The sequence below is a fragment of the Dermacentor albipictus genome, chromosome 6 (genome assembly GCF_038994185.2).
Source record: "Dermacentor albipictus isolate Rhodes 1998 colony chromosome 6, USDA_Dalb.pri_finalv2, whole genome shotgun sequence".
Classification (NCBI taxonomy): Eukaryota; Metazoa; Arthropoda; class Arachnida; order Ixodida; family Ixodidae; genus Dermacentor; species Dermacentor albipictus.
The window spans coordinates 110391513-110408821 of NC_091826.1; the positions used below are offsets into that span (position 1 = coordinate 110391513).

Genomic DNA, 17309 nt, shown 5'->3' on the forward strand with positions numbered 1-17309 from the left:
TGCTACGGCGCAGCGACTACGCGCCCCGCATCAGACGCGGTGAGCGTCGAGCAACGCAGCGTTCGGCGCGACAACGAAATGTGCGCCTGAGCAAGTGCCGCACGCCTGAGCCAAAGACACCGGCTTTTCTGTGACACGAGCTCCTTAACGCTGTTGCGTTAAAATAAAGGCTAGTATGCTTCGCATCCTGGGCTTAACCTTAGCTAAGCCACATCCAGTTTTTCTTCAAGTAACGAAATAAGGCGGTAGCGCTGTTCAGTGTAAAAAAAAATGGTTTTACGTGCCAAAACCACTTTCTGAATATGAGGCACGCCGTAGTGGAGGAGTCCGGAAATTTCGAACACCTGGTGTTCTTTAACGTGCACCTAAATCTAAGTACACGGGTGTTTTCGCATTTCGCCCCCATCTAAGCACAGCCGCCATGGCCGGGATTCGATCCCGCGACCTCGCGCTCAACAGCCCTACACCATAGCCACTGAGCAACCACGGCGGGTCGCTCGCTGCTCGGTGTAGGCGCCGAGGAAATAGCATTGGTCAGTACTACATCTCCTTCAGGTACACCTTGAGGAATTTTACACGTCTTTTTCACTGCGAAAGCTGTATATGACTAACCTTCCGTTGTGTCTTTGGCGTCGGGCAACAGAAACGGACTTAGCGATTTGTAACAAACCCACACGGGTGTAGCGCGGCAGCGCAGATGTGAGAATGCGGAGCCGATTAGAACGGTTCGCCGTGAAAAATACCGTGACGTCAAGGTTATCGCAGTATATAAGCAGGAGAGGTATCGGCGCTGGAAGCAGCTGCGTTATCGATGGGGCAGACACGTATAGTTCGTACACTCGAAGAACAACATGCGTACGAGGAGCGCCCGAGGGTACAGCAACGACAATGCAAACGGCGCCGGCACGAAACGACGACCGACGAAGAACGTTCCCGCGATGCTGAACGAAAACGACAATCTCCGGCCCGGGTACCCATTCCACACTGTGAAGATGGAATGACAGCGAAAGCACTTTGCTTCTCGTTTGAGAGCTTTGACTGTCAGCTTTCGCTGCCATTCCATCTTCACAGAGTGGAATGGTCGTCATTCTTTAATTCGTTTTTAGTCATATACGCGAAACTTCGGAATGCCTACCGCGGGTAAAATATGATGCACATGATGCCTAATTAGGTGCAAAAAAAATCAAAATGACCATGATTCTGAAAAAAAAAGCAGCAGACGTTTGTTCGTGTTTCTGTGCGCATGAATTTCCAAATTGCACCAGTAACAGCTCAAACGTTTTCAGAGTGAAGGTGCTATGTTTCGAGCGTGGCACGTCTTTCTAAACGTGGTCATCGGGACTTACCTTCCACAGTGGACTCGACCGTCGACATCTCTGCCTCACCTTGTCATGTGCGAAAGAAGAAATTATTATGGACCAACAATGCGGGGAATTCAAACGTGAATACAATTATAGCCAATGAATAGGCGCGTGACAGAGGTACACACGTAGTAAGACAAGCGGCCTTGTATACGTAGTAAGAGAAACGGCCCTTGTATTTCCGGGATGCATTTATCTGGGTAGATGAGGACCGCCAAGCAGTATTATGCGATCAGTAACACGGAACATCTTACCCGTGCCAGAACGTTGACTTCCCGCAAAAAAAAAGCGTTTATCAGGCGCACTTCATATATTTGATTTATAAGTTCGTTCCTTTAAATATTAGCTTATTACTTAGTTGCTTGCATTTTCTTGCATATTAGATTTCTCTCGTCTCTTGCAATCTTCAATACACACTTCTTCCACTACGCAGGTTCTGTGAGTCTGACAGATTTAGACATTAAAAAAAGAACTCGTTTTAAAAGAAACGATGCTTTGTGCATCTCGTGGTTACGATAAGGTGCACGGAACTGCAAATTGTGAAAGAGGCAGAGGCGATGTTTATTAGCATATTTGTGACTAGGGCTGCTCAATGCTTTCGGCTGTGTTCTGCTGCGTTGCGTGCTTTATCTCAAGCCACCGAAGCTCAAAATGGGTGTGAACGGGGCAGATGTCTATAGATGCCTGTAGATCGCAAGTAGCGGCTGCCATAAGGCTCTTTCTATTTAAATTTCGAGCTGAATGCACACATGATCCCGGAACGGGAGCCCGCAGGCGCATTGTGCATCTGTATACGCCAACAAAGACGACTTTACTTGCGTATAGGTACATCCTCTTGCACCCGCACCTTCTATGCCACGGCCTGCCTATTATTAAGGTTGCGCAGTGGAAATAAACAGGACACGCAGGAACACAAAGCGACGTACTCGAGAGACAAGTTGCATGATGCATGAGGCATTTTCTTTCGTTTTCCCTTTATATGGGTTCTTTGTGCTGTTTTAATTTCGCGCTCATTATTTCAGTTATTATTATTATATTTTTTGCCCAATGACATTAGAGCGGCTATATATTTTGTGTTGTTTACGAGAACAACTGTATCTTTTGTCGTTTCTCTGATATGTGCACTACAGGTCCTATTATTTTTGCGCAATGATTTAATGTATGCATAAGATGTTGCGCATACATTTTTATACTGTCTGCTAATAATGCATATATATTATGCTTTGTTTTATGCCCAACATATATACTCTGCTAGTCTTTCGTGACGCCCCCCTTACCGCATACCCCGTGAGAGGCTTGTAAGGACATTTCTGATAGACAAATAAATGAATAAATAAGTAAATAAATAAATAAACTAGCCCTTGAGCGAAATCCTTTCGTTAATAGCTTGGTATTCGTGCCACAGCGCTGTAATGTGTACGCCAAGGAAAACAACACTAGGGGGAAGCTTACCATCACAATTTTGAAGCTTATATTCATTAAAAAATATAAAGGAAACGCTCGAGGGCAATCACTATATCATAATCAAGCAGCACACTCTCATAAAAGTAGTAATTCGCCTTTCGGGGCGTATCTTGACCTCAAACAATAATCGACATCTATCTTGTGTACCTTTCCTGTCCACAAAGTTGCGCACTTGGTGTACTTCTAGGTCACGAACTGTATGTTCGTTAACACCGTGGCGTAACAGTCATCTCTTTCTCTTTCATCAAAAATTTGTAGACCTTTTACAGCGAGCAGCCTGCGCACAAGGAGCGTCGCCATTGGACGCCTTCTGGATCGAGAGCAGACGGGCGTCAGCAGCCACTCGCTGCTCCAGCAACGTTCCGCCGAAAGGCCGCGAATCGCTGATTACTATTATTTAAAAATGTGAAACAATAGAGGAGGAGACGAGCTCTGTCGTGAACTGCAAGGACTGCGACAGAGTCCTGAATGTGTCAAGAGCATAGACTTGAAGGAAAAATACAGGACACCTCTCGGCAGATCCCTGACGAAGGCAAGTATTATTTTGTCTATTCGATCACTCCAACCTGGAATATGCCGTTTTCAACCATAGTTTATTGCTTCGTCTGCTTTTCCCTTGAACATCAGTTCCTAGTGGACGTCCTCGCTAGCTTTGATAACAGGCAGAGGTATGTTGCTCTAAGGGTTCAACACAACTGCTTCGGCAGCGAGAAACAAGCGCGAGGAACACTGCTTGATGCATTTTATCTTTTACAACTCTGTAGATGAAGCGGATGGCAAAGACAATTTCCATCGTCATCATCAGCAGCAGCAACGACATCAGCAGCCTGTATTGTGTCCGCTGCAGGACGAAAGCCCCTCCCTGCGATCTCCAATTACCCCTGCCCTGTGCCAACCGATTCCAACTAGCGCCCGCGAATTTCCGAATTTTATCGCTCCCCCTAGTCTTCTTTCGTCCTCTATTGCATTTTCCTTCTCTTCGTACCCATTCTGTAACCCTAATGGTCCAACGGTTAGCTAACCAGCGCATTACATAACCTGCCCAGCTCCGTTTCTTCCTCTTGATGCCAATCAGAATATCGTCTACACCCGTTTGCTCTCTGATCCAAACCGCTTTCTCTCTGTCTCTTAACGTTATGTCTAGCAATTTTCGTTCCATCGCTCTTTGCGTGGTCCTTAACTTGTTCTCATGCTTCTTTGTTAGTTTCCAAGTGTCTGCCCTATATGTCAACAATGGTAAAATGCACTGATTGTACACCTTCCTTTTCAATGATAATGGTAAGCTTCCAATCAGGAGCTGGCAATGTCTGCCGTATGCGATCCAAGCCACTTTTATTCTTCTATGAATTTCTTTCTCATGATCAGGGTTCCCTGTGTTTAATTGACCTAGGTAAACGTACTCCTTCACGGACTCTAGAGGCCGACTGGCAATCCTTAACTCTTGTTCCTTTGCCCGGCTATGTATCATTATATTTATCTTCTGCATATTAATCTTCAACCCCACTCACACTCTATCTGTTAAGGTCCTCAGTCATCTGTTGTAACTCATCCCTAGTGTTGCTGAATAGGACAAGGTCATCTGCAAATCGAAGGTTGCTGAGATATTCGCCGTCTATCTCTACTCCTAAGCCTTCCCACTTTAATAGCTGAATACTTCCCGAAGCACGCAGTGAATAGCATTGGAGAGATTGTGGCTCCCTGTCTCACCCCTTTCTTTATAGGCATCTTGCTGCTTTTTTTAAGTAGAATTAAGGTAGCTGTAGAACCTGTGTAGATATTTTCCAAAGTATTTACGTAATCATTCTGAACTCCTTGATTACGTAATGCCTCTATGACTGCTAGTATCTCTACTGAATCAAATGCATTTTCGTAATCTATGGAATCCATATAGAGAGGCTTATTGCACTTTGCGGATTTGTCGATAACCTGATTGATGGCATGGATTTGATCCACTGTAGAGTATCCCTCTCTGAAACCAGCCTGTTCCCTTGGTTGACTGAAGTCCAGTGTTGCCCTTATTGGAGATTATTTTGGTAAATATTTTGTATAATACTGGGAGTAAGCTAATGGGCATATAATGGTTTTCAATTCTTTAATGTCTCCCTTTTTGTGGATTAGTATAATGTTTGCATTCTTCCAGTTTTCTGGGACCCTTGCAGTCGATAGACACTTCGTATAAAGAGCCGCCAGTTTTTCAAGCATTATGTCTCCTCCATCTTTGATTAAATCGACTGCTATTCCATCTTGTCCTTCCGCTGTTCCTCGTATCATGTCTTGCAAGGTCCTTGTAACTTCATGGCCAGTTATAGAAGGAGCCTCTGAAACCTGTTCTTTACTACTTTGAATTTTGGTATCGTGGCTGCTTTGGGTACTGTACAGGTCAGTATAAAATTTTTCCACTTCATTTACTATATCTTCGAGATTCCTGATGATATTACGCTGCTTATCTTGCAGTGCATACATACTGATTTGTCCTATGCGAAGTTTCTTTCTCGCCGATTTCAGGCTGCGTCCATTTTTAACGGCTTCTTCAGGCTTTCCCGCGCTATAGTTTCGAATATCCCTTACTTTCGCCTCGTTGACCCGTTTTGACACTTCAGCGAATTATATCCTATCTCTTGAGTTGGACACTTTCATTTCTCTCGTTTTCTTATTAGGTCATTTGTTACTTGGGAGAGCTTGCCTACTGGTTGCCTTGGTGCCTTGCCACAATTTTAGGCACTGTTCATTCTTTGGAAATGCTTTTGCACGTTAATTCGTGTGGTAAGTGGCGTATATGTAATTTGGTGACGGGAAATTCACTATTGGCAGCGATGGCAGCAATAATGTAATTAGGAAGCGCAAGTTGTCTGTCCGGGCGGCCCCCATACTCGGTAACCCAAGTTGTCTACTGTGCCAGGCAGCAGCCAGAAGGCAGTTCCCGCGACTCGTGCTGCCTGCACGGCAGATACCTAGTGGCCCAAGCTGGTAGACAACTTACGTGACATGGACGAAGGGCGTAAAGTAGCTGAATAAGGCTTAGAATGCTAACGAGATTACAAAAATATGCCTCGCATTTTGCGCCGCTTTAATCATGCTGCTCTGAGAGGCAGTAAAATATTGAATGTTTAAAGATGGGCAAAAGCAAATAAATGCTAAGACGCCTTGTTTAGTACAGGGAATGTGTTTTCCCACATTTCCTCTAGAATCTATGGAAATGTTGACGTTTTGATTAATGCTCTGGCTATTCTTTTGGCAGCAAGCAGGATCGCTCGAAGTAAATTTTATGGGCAGTTTTCGTAAATTGCACGCGTGGATTCTGACCGCTGACAGTGCGAGAAAAGTGAAAACTTGAGCAAGCACTAAGTGTAAGCAGCGTGTCATTGTTTAGTAATGTCGCTGCATCCGGGACAACAAAGGAGCGACGGGGATACAAAATGAAACCCACACTTTCCAGTGGTTTGAAGGCTCGCCGAGATCTCCACATGCAGGTTATGTATGAGATCGACTGTCTAGAAGAGCAGACGACCGACTTCTTTTACGAACGCTCTCACGCGCGCTTAGGCCTCGGTAAGTTGTAAAACTATGTACACCCTAATAGTGAGTAATAGTATAAAACATTTTATATCTAACACCCTTACCCACTCTGGGGCGTACATGCGTGCCTCATTGTGTAAGGGTGTGAGTTATAGACTGATTTATACCTTTGTTCACTTTTGAGGGTGTAAATTTTTTGCGGTGTAGCCCCAACCACCTGACCACCCTGGTACGAGCTTTGATCCCCTCGTTGCCCTCTGGGTGCCCTGAAGATCCTGCCCAGTGGGCTTTATTGTACTTTCAGGCTCTCTCCTTTGTCCTCCGTTTGCCAGCATTTTCATTCTCTTGCAGGCTAAATCATCTCTAACCAGCAAATAACACTAGGGACAAATGACGTCGGTTCGACCAAGGGACACTGTGGAAATGCTGGATGGTACAGTTATCCAGCTTCGACTGGTTGCCGGCAAAATAGCCTGTTTGTTTACGCTGAATCCCGAAAACTGACCTAGCCAGATGCGTTGGTCACATCATCATCATCATCATCATCATCATCATCATCATCAGCCTAGTTACGCCCACTGCAGGGCAAAGGCCTCTCCCATACTTCTCCAACTAGGCCGGTCATGTAATAATTGTGGCCATGTTGTCCCTGCAAACGTCTTAATGTCATCCGCCCACCTAACTTCCTGCCGCCCCCTGCTACGCTTCCCTTCCCTTGGAATCCAGTCCGTAACCCTTAGTTACCATCGGTTATCTTCCCTCCTCATTACATGTCCGGCCCATGCCCATTTCTTTTTCTTGATTTCAACTAAGATGTCGTTTACCCGCGTTTATTGCCTTACCCAATCTGCTCTTATTCTTATCCCTTAACGTTACACCCATCATTCTTCTTTCCATAGCTCGTTGCGTCGTCCTCAATTTCAGCAGAACACTTTTCGTAAGCCTCCAGGTTTCTGCCGCATATGTGAGTACTGGTAACACACACCTGTTATACACTTTCCTTTTGAAGGATAGTGGCAACCTGCTGTTCATGATTTGAGAATGCCTGCCAAACGCACCCCAACCCATTCTTATTCTTCTGGTTATTTCAGTCTCATGATCAGGATCCGTGGTCACTACCTGCCCTAAGTAGATGTATTCCCTTACCACTTCCAGTGCTTCGCTACCTATCGTAAACTGCTGTTCTCTTCCGAGACTGTTAAACAATACTTTAGTTTTCTGCAGAATAATTTTCAGACCCACCCTTCTGCTTTGCCTCTCCAGGTCAGTGAGCATGCATTGCAATTGGTCTCCTGAGTTACTAAGCAAGGCAATTTCATCAGCGAATCGCAAGTTGCTAAGGTATTCTCCATAGACTTTTATGCCCAATTTTTCCCACTCCAGGCCTCTGAATACCTCCTGTAAACATGCTGTGAATAGCATTGGAGATATCGTATCTCCCTGTCTGACGCCTTTCTTTATAGGGATTTTGTTGTTTCTTTCTGGAGGACTACGGTGGCTGTGGAGCCGCTATAGATATCTTCCAGTATTTTTACATATGGCTCATCTACACCCTGATTCCGAAATGCCTCCATGACTGCTGAGGTTTCGACTGAATCAAACGCTTTCTCGTAATCAATGTAAGCTATATATAGGGGTTGGTTATATTCTGCACATTTCTCTAATACTTGATTGAGAGTGTGAATATGGTCAATTGTTGAGTAGCCTTTCCGGTATCCTGCCTGGTCCTTTGGTTGACAGAAGTCTAAGGTGTTTCTGATTCTATTTGCGATTACCTTAGTAAATACTTTGTAGGCAACGGACAGTAAGCTGATCGGTATATAATTTTTCAAGTCTTTGGAGTCCCCTTTCTTATGGATTAGTATTATGTTAGCGTTCTTCCAAGATTCCGGTACGCTCGAGGTTATGAGGCATTGCGTACACAGGGTGGCCAGTTTCTCTAGAACAATCTGACCACCATCCTTCAACAAATCTGCGGTTACCTGATCCTCCCCAGCTGCCTTCCCCCTTTGCATAGCTCCTAAGGCTTTCTTTACTTCTTCTGGCGTTACCTGTGGGATCTCGAATTCCTCTAGGCTATTCTCTCTTCCACTATCGTCGTGGATGCCACTGGTACTGTATAAATCTCTATAGAACTCCTCAGCCACTTGAACTATGTCATCCATATTTGTAACGATATTGCCGGCTTTGTCTCTTAACGCACACATCTGATTCTTGCCTATTCCTAGTTTCTTCTTCACTGTTTTTAGGCTTCCTCCGTTCCTGAGAACCTGTTCAATTCTATTCATATTATAGTTCCTGATGTCCGCTGTCTTACGCTTATTGATTAACTTAGAAAGTTCTGCCAGTTCTATTCTAGCTATAGGGTTAGAGGCTTTCATACATTGGTGTTTCTTGATGAGATCTTTCGTCTCCTGCGATAGCTTACTGGTTTCCTGTCTAACGGCGTTACCACCGACTTCTATTGCGCACTCCTTAATGATGCCCATGAGATTGTCGTTCATTGCTTCAACACTAATCTCCTCTTCCTGAGTTAAAGCCGAATACCTGTTCTGTAGCTTGATCTGGAATTCTTCTAGTTTCCCTCTTACCGCTAACTCATTGATTGGCTCCTTGTGTAGCAGTTTCTTCCGTTCCCGCCTCAAGTCTAGGCTAATTCGAGTTCTTACCATCCTATGGTCACTGCAGCGTCCCTTCCCGAGCACGTCTACATCTTGTATGATGCCAGGGTTCGCGCAGAGTATGAAGTCGATTTCATTTCTAGTCTCACCATTCGGGCTCCTCCACGTCCACTTTCGACTAATCCGCTTGCGGAAAAAGGTATTCATTATCCGCATATTATTCTAGAAGAGTTGACTGTTGGTCTAGTTGGTCGTCCATATTTGAAGTAGTAGCTTAGCGCAAATAAAACCACAGACACAAGGAAGACAGACAAGGACAAGCGCTACTCACAACTGTTTAATGGAAAGGAAGGATAGTGCATATATATAAATCCACTTGTCACGCATGCGCATACCAAGCAGAAGGGAAGCCGGTATATATATGCAATATATATATATATGCACTATCCTTCCTTTCCATTAAACAGTTGTGAGTAGCACTTGTCCTTGTTGGTCTTCCTTGTGTCTGTGGTTTTATTTGCGCTAAGCTACTACTTCAAATAAGCATATTATTCTGTTCTGCAAACTCTACTAATAATTCTCCTCTACTATTCCTAGAGCCTATGCCATATTCCCCCACTGACTTGTCTCCAGCCTGCTTCTTTCCTACCCTGGCATTGAAGTCGCCCATCAGTATAGTGTATTTTGTTTTGACTTTAGCCATTGCCGGTTCTACGTCTTCATAAAAGCTTTCGTATTCCTGGTCATCATGACTGCATGTAGGGGCATAGACTTGTACCACCTTCAATTTGTACCTCTTATTAAGTTTCACAACAAGACCTGCCACCCTCTCGTTAATGCTATAGAATTCCTGTATGTTACCAGATATTTCCTTATTAATCAGGAATCCGACTCCTAGTTCTCGTCTCTCCGCTTAGCCCCGGTAACACAGTACATGCCCGCTTTTAAGCACTGTATGTGCTTCTTTTGTCCTCCTAACCTCACTGAGCCCTATTATATCCCCTTTACTACCCTCTAATTCCTCCAATAACACTGCTAGACTCGCCTCGCTAGATTGCGTTCTAACGTTAAACGATCCCAGGTTCAGATTCCAATGGCGGCCTGTCCCGAGCCAGGTATTCTTAGCACCTTCTGCAGCGTCACAGATCTGACCGCCGCCGTGGTCAGTTGCTTCGCGGCTGCTGGGGACTGAGGGCCGGGGTTTGATTGTTGTATTTATATAGGAGGTTGTGGCCAAGTACTGCACCAGGGTGGCCAATCCTACTCTGGTGAGAGAGTGCGTTACCGGTTCTGGTCACCGGGATCAGGCCGCACTCTAGGCCTGTTTGTGCAATTTTCTCAACACACGGTTTTTTTTTGTATTTCCCGGGGGAGAATTGCGAGGCGTCGGGATTCGAATCACGGTCCTCTTGCACTGGAGATGGATACTCTACCGTCCCCGCAGGAGTTAGATTAAAAATTAAATTATGGCGTTTTACGTGACAAAACCGCTTTCTGATTATGCACGCCGTAGTGGAGGACTCCGAAAATTTCGACCACCTGGGGTTCTTTAACGTGCACCTAATTCTAAGTACACGGGTGTTTTCGCATTTCGCCCCCATCGAAATGCGGCCGCCATGGCCGGGGTCCGATCCCGTGACCTCGTGCTCAGCAGTCTAACACCATAACCACTGAGCAACCACGGCGGGTCCCGCAGGAGTTGTACGCCTCATTTAACTCACAGTGGTGCCCTGTTTAGCGGTAATAAACTAAGAATGCCTGCCACAGAAGTTCAGCACGTAGAAATTGTTTACTCGGCGTTCTCGAGACATAGACGTGGACGAGATAGCTCACCCATTTTTTTGCCAAGTTGTCACCAACGGAGAAGCCGGAAGAGAGCCAGTGGCACAACGGGTTGCCTTCGTCTTTGCGGTGCATGCACGCATGATGATGACGATGGTGGTGGTTATTCCAGACATTGGCGAATACCCACGGCGCAATATTGGCCATGTAGTACACGGTAGGATCATATGACAAGAAGGGCAAGATATGTTACAATGAGAAAAATAATAAAGCCAGCGAATATTGCGACATATGCGTGTACGTAGGAATGAAGAAACCGCTCAAAAACCCTACTGGTTATTCAACTTCGAGTTCCTTAGTACAGTTAGAGTATACTAGCACAATGTACGTAGAAAAAGAAATACAGTTGAAAACATAGGCTCCCTTGAAGGTGAGTGAAGTGATGGTCAAAAATTGCATCGAAATTGTCGTCCTGACCGGTTTTAGAACAAATAAATATAGCTTAGATAGGAAATCAATCTTTTTATTGTCAGCGCAGTCGAGCGCTTTCGAGAACAGAAAATCTATGTGCATCCTGACCTAGGCCAACACTGACAGTTTTGCAGTTCTATATCATGAAAAAATTGTTTTGTTTAAGAATGGTAATAAGGTGTAGATTAGCTGAAGAATAATGAGTTCAATGCTAAACGAGTAATCACGGCTAAGAGCAAGCAAGTTCCGTTGAGGTCCCAGTTATGTTTTGGCTCCGAGAAAACTGTCTTTGTGGATAGCCTAAGACACTTAGGTGTGCGTTTTGCGGGTCACCTGAGTTGGGATAATCGGGCAAATGCAGTTGCAACAAAGCTGTGCCGTATAGGAGGACTAATAGGCTGACATCGGCACTTCCTTGCAATGAAAGTAAAAGTCTTGATCGTGTAATTTACAATTTTGTCAGACCCGAATTATTGCCAGCTTGTATGGGGAACAGCAATCGCTACTAACTTGCAAAAAAATGTTCACTTTATAGAAGAAGGTATTGTGCTCAATTTCTAAGGAAAGTATTTTCACACACAAAGATGACTTGTTCGTTTGTTACTTACGTTAATAAATTTCTGACATTTATTGCGTTAGGCTAACTGATAGTTACAGGAGGTAAATAAGAGCTAATGTCAATAACCTGTGCGCTGTGGCGTTTCTTCATACCAATGTACCCGTGCATAACAGCAGGCACTGAGATTTTTGGCACGTTCCGAAATGCTAAACTAAGTACATAACTCCAAGTTTAGTTAACATGCTACCACGTATATTAAACAAATGTAAACACATGGAAGCACTTGTATGGAATATTTCTCGCAAAACTCTAATTTATATCCCCTGTGGTGTGTCTTAGCCATGTGTTTATAACATTCTGCGAAATAAGTGTTGATACGGTTGCTACAGCATGCCAGTTTGTTGCAGTGTATATACCATCGGAATACAGTGTCATCGTCTTATGTTCTGTGTAATGCTTTCGTTTAAGCGCTTATCATTTGCTGTATAAGCATATTACTGCGAGATGTTTTGTTTTCATTCATTGCGAATCTCTGGTTTACCTTTTCTTAATTTCACTACATACTTCACTACATCATTTTAATACATCTATGTTCTGCCTCATGTTCGAGCATGTTTTGTTTCTTGCGAATATCCAAAACTTTGCGTGCGACTTTTTTTTTTCATTATGCATCCGGCTAGCCGACTGTGACAACGTACTGTAGAGGTAGATGGGCTTGTGAAGCTGCTCATGGAGCTTTGTTTCCTTGGCTCTCCCCATGTGCCATTGAAAAATAAAAATCATTTCCATTCAACTCATATCATTGGTGAGACTATGGAGGCCTTGGATAAGAAAGTACAATGAACAATGTGCATTAAAACTCGCTAAAAAATTGATTTCGTCTTTCAATTCACAACTGAAACACGCCATGGACACAATAAGTGGTTTTATATAAACGAACGGCACTCTGCTTTCGAAGGACTTATTTTAATTTACGTCTGGAATATGCAAAAATGCAGCCAATGATCGCCTACTTGAATTCCGACAGCGTTTATTTACACCTTCTTCACCCGTGACTTGTACTTCTCTCAAACCCTGGAATAAACCGCCGTTGTCGGGTATCGTTTTCTCAACGTAGGAAATATTTTACTGTAGGTAATATCCCAGACAAGCATATTCAACTAGAACCCAACAGGTTTCTATTGGTAGTGAATGTGACCAACCGGTTCCAGCAGGAAACCAACTGGTCCCAGTTAAACAGGACAACTGGTGCCAGTTAGAAGCCAACTGGCTAGCAACTCGTTTCTGTTGGGTTTCAACTGGAGCCATCACCAGTTGTATTGGAAGCAATTGGTTCTATAGTTGGGATCCATGAGATACATTTACCAATATTGGTTCTACAATTGCTTACATCAAAAGATGAACTAATGATATAATGGTCAAACGAGTGGAACATTTGAACGAATGTGTTTTATCCGATGCAAGATTTATTGACCTGTCGTGGTTGCTCAAGGGCTATGCTATTTTCCTGCTAAGCGCAAGGTCGCGGATTCAAGTCCCGGCCCCGGCGGCCGCATTTCAAGGGGGGCGAAATGCGAAGACATCGTGTACTTTGACTTATGTGCATCTTAAAGAATCTCTAGCGTTTCAAGTTATTCTGTAGTCCTCCACTACGGCATAGCTCATAATCGCATCGTGGTTCTGGCACGCAAAACCCCATAGTTTAGTTCAACTTTCAAACATTCATTTCTATGAATAATTGAATCGTGCAGGATCCCGTTGCAGAAATGCGCAACGCATTGAGTTTTCAAGCAGGCACGCCTTAGTTTCAGCGCACTAAGCGTGTGAAAGTAGGCCCCGGTCCTTACAGTCGTCGAATGCGTCATTGGTTCGTCTCGTGACATTACTCGGCGTGACTGGTAGGCGTGCGGTAATGTTACACCGGCTTTGTACCGCTGACGCCGTTGCCTAGCTATGCGCTAATGAGCTTAATGATATTTCGGGAAATCAGCTGATGTTTGCAGCACGTCGATTATTTCACTACGACAAAGAAAAGCAATTGCTCCACAAGCGTAGAGCTGCAGAGACGCGCGAGTGCATCAGCACACTTTTTACCGATGGACCCTATTGTGTTTGATATTGCTGGCATAGAAAGAATAACACATCAGTTAAAATTTTCTTCGTCATGTGGCATTGATAATATGAATTCCAAGCAGTTAATCATCACTAAAGTGTACAGTGCTGTAATGCTTTCTCATCTATTCCAGCAAGCTCTTCAGACAGCCTTCATTCCAGAAGACTGGAAGGTTGAGGAGGTGATTTCCTTGCACAAGTCTGGGGATAGCCATTCGCCACATTATTATCGGCCCATTTCACATACGTGCATTCCCGGTAAAATTATGGAACATGTTATGATCATCAGCATGGACTTCGCAAGTCATTTTCCTGTGAAACTCAACTTTTATCGTTTACACAGGATCGAAATTCCATACTTGACAAGAGTTCCATTGTGGACTGTATATTCCTACATATTTCAAAAGCGTTTTACAAGGTTTCTCATCAACTGCTTCTTTTAAAGCTAAGTAAACCTAACCTTGATCCTAATGTTCTTTAATGGCTGCACTCTTTTTTCACCGATTGCTTGCAATTTGTCACAGCTAATAGCACTTCCTCTGCCATTTCTACAGTTGAATCGGGTGTGTAACAAGTATCTGCGCTGGGTCCGTTGCCTTTTCTCATTTACATAAACAATTTACCTGATAGGTTATGCTCATCAATTAATCCTTTTGCAGGTGACTGTGTCATATACCGCGAAATTAACAGCGACTCCGATATTGGTCTTCAGTCTGATACCAACTATGCTGCTGACTGGGCTAACACATGGAAGAAGGAACTAAACATAGGCCAATGTAAGTGCATGCGTTTTTCTCATCGTGAAACCACACTGCCCTCATATCATCTTAAGACTATTAACCTCAAATCTGTGCCCCGTTACAAATGTCTAGGCATATTTATTTATTCTCATCATTCTTGGAAAATGCATGTAGACCATATAACAAACTATGCTAATCGCATGCTGGGCAACATACGCCGCAATTTTCATCTTCTAGTTCTGTAAAACTACTTAACTTATTTGTCGAGAACCGGGCGCCTCGCTTCAATCTTTCTAATTATCACCGTAACTCCAGCGTCACTAATATGAAAGGAAGCTTATCATTACCATTGGTTATCACAATGTAGGAATATTTTGCCTTTGCCTGTTGCATAAGTTGCATTATGACAACCCCATTCTTAATAAATTGATAACGCTCCCTCGTTACGTTTCAGCTAGCACCGACCATCGTCATAAGGTTGGTGTTCCTTCATGCCACACCAACCACGTTTTCAATTCATTCATCCCAAGTACGTTGAAGTTGAAGTTGAAGTTGAAGTTGAAGTTTATTTTCACCACTAACAGTACAGTGTGTTTACACAGAACAGTTGTGGCGTGGAAAGTGGGAAAAAAGCTGCGCTGATGCAGCTTGACTAGCCCCACCTCCCATTCGTACAAAGCATCAGAACGACAGCACAGCAAACTCAGCCAATTGGAATCACCGTCCCCAATCTGTCTTAAAAATATCATATAAACCGAAGTTCAAAGCTGCTTTAACTAACCTGCTGCTGTCAAAACACACGAAATTGCAGCACTGTCATTTTATTTTTGCTTAGCCCATTTATTTATTTATTTATTTATTTATTTATTTATTTATTTATTTATTTATTTATTATTCTCCTGCAGCTGATTCAGACGATGACCCTTTCGTTTTGTTTGTCATATTTTTTACTCATTCAAGATTTTCCGATTGATTTGTAACAGCAGACAGCTGTGTGCAGTGAAGGAGCCTGTGCAAGGTGATATCTCTATGCATAAAGTGGGATATTTTTATTTGCTGAGAAAGAAACAAACAACTGGTGAAGCTTGTCTGTGTTCAGTTCATAATAAAGTGGTTCACAAGTGTTCCAAATAAAGCAGCTAGGTTCATTGCTGGTGTCACAAAAAGCCTGCCCCCTATACGCGTGTGGCTTTCTCTCTCAACCTCAGTTCACTTTGCTCACAGGATGGCAGACTTTCACAAGACTCTGCTCCCTAAGGAAGCATCTGTAGTAGCTGTAGTGGGAACTAAAGAATGACGACGAAGAAGCTGCAATGTAGCGCCAACGCCTTGGTGAAAGGGTTTTCCTATTTAAAATATAGATGAGGGCAAGTATTCTCGTTGAAATGTTGGTACCAATTCCAGGCTTTCTAGTTGTCTTCCTTGAGCTCCCTCAATGTCGCTTGTGAGTGTATTTGTATGTACCACGGGAGAGTATCTTATCATTTTTCACTGCATACCTCGGCCCATATTCTGAAACATTCGCCTTCCACAAAACTGCCGCCTTGGCCACACTTCCGCAAACAGCGCTCACTGATTGGCGTTTCTAGCAAAACCGGAAAATAAACACCATCTAGTAGTACCGGCCTACGCCATTTTAGTGTCATGGTGTTGATGGGTGCTCTCGACATATATTGAATAAGTGAACACGTCATTTGGTGTTCGGTTGGTGGTGGAGTGTAGTAGAGATAAGGTAGGTGGTAGTTTATAGTAGCTTTTTTGGTGGCGTCTTACACGGTGTTTCACAGCGATATTTGTTGATTAATTTAAAATAAAACATTTAACACTTCCTTATTTAATTTATTTTACCTAAAGGGGCTGCAATCAACCGTAGTCGGTACGCAGAACCCGTACTACAGCCACTACAATCGAGAACAACACACCCGAGCAGCTCTGCACGGTGCTCTTTCTCATGCAATGTGAAGCGTGCGACATCGCATGTTGGTAGTGCACGCTGACGTCACGGGTAAGCAGTCGCTTGATTTATTGAACGTGACTATCGCGGAAGGCGAACGTTTCTGTATATGGCCCTTGTGGACAAATTGGAGCTCATTGAAGCATACGTTTATGCAAATGAAAGAAGTGGACAAGAGTTCCAGAGGTGGGAATTCTGTTCCAATTGCCGCATTTTAATGTTCGCACAAATTCCTGTGCCGAATTTCACCAAGAGTGCCTAAATGATGAAGACTTAACAAAGAAATAACCAAAACAGCTTTGGCTTTGTCACTTGGAGCGTCGGGTATATGGTAATCATCCAGGTGAACCGTTAGTGCGTTTATTTTGAAATTTTGCACAGAAGTGTTACTTTTCGGTGGGTTTAGTTTAACACCATGCTTGCAGGCATCACTTACCTCTTTCTTCCGCAACAAATCTGAAGTGAACATGAACTACAGCGACACTTCTAGAAAAGCGTTGGTTTCGCTGCAAGAGATTGGTGGTGTGATCTCTCATGACTACAGTGAAGCATGGGTTTCTTGTCATTATTTTAGTGGCATCGCTGCAATTGATGCATACTTCAGATTTACTTGAGGTTATTTATTGAAAAATGTGTTGAAGAAGTATGTATTTAAGCTTTTGGTGTTTTCACCATTATTGTATGAGGGACATTCCTAGAGTAAGTTTCGTCAGTTATTTTCACACGGAA

At 43.7% G+C, this 17309-nt stretch overlaps 1 protein-coding gene across 1 annotated transcript in view; it reads right to left on the reverse strand.

The window, feature by feature from the left end:
* The window catches only part of LOC139047086 (uncharacterized), an 80697-nt gene extending 69853 nt beyond the window's left edge, over nt 1–10844 (reverse strand). The window contains exons 1-2 of the mRNA XM_070521043.1: nt 10796–10844; nt 1347–1385 (exon numbers count right to left, since the gene is read on the reverse strand). Coding sequence (XP_070377144.1) covers nt 1347–1385; nt 10796–10799 — 43 coding nt within the window. The 5' untranslated portion in view covers nt 10800–10844. The remainder of the gene's footprint in view (nt 1–1346; nt 1386–10795) is intronic.
* Nucleotides 10845–17309: the final 6465 nt, after the last annotated feature.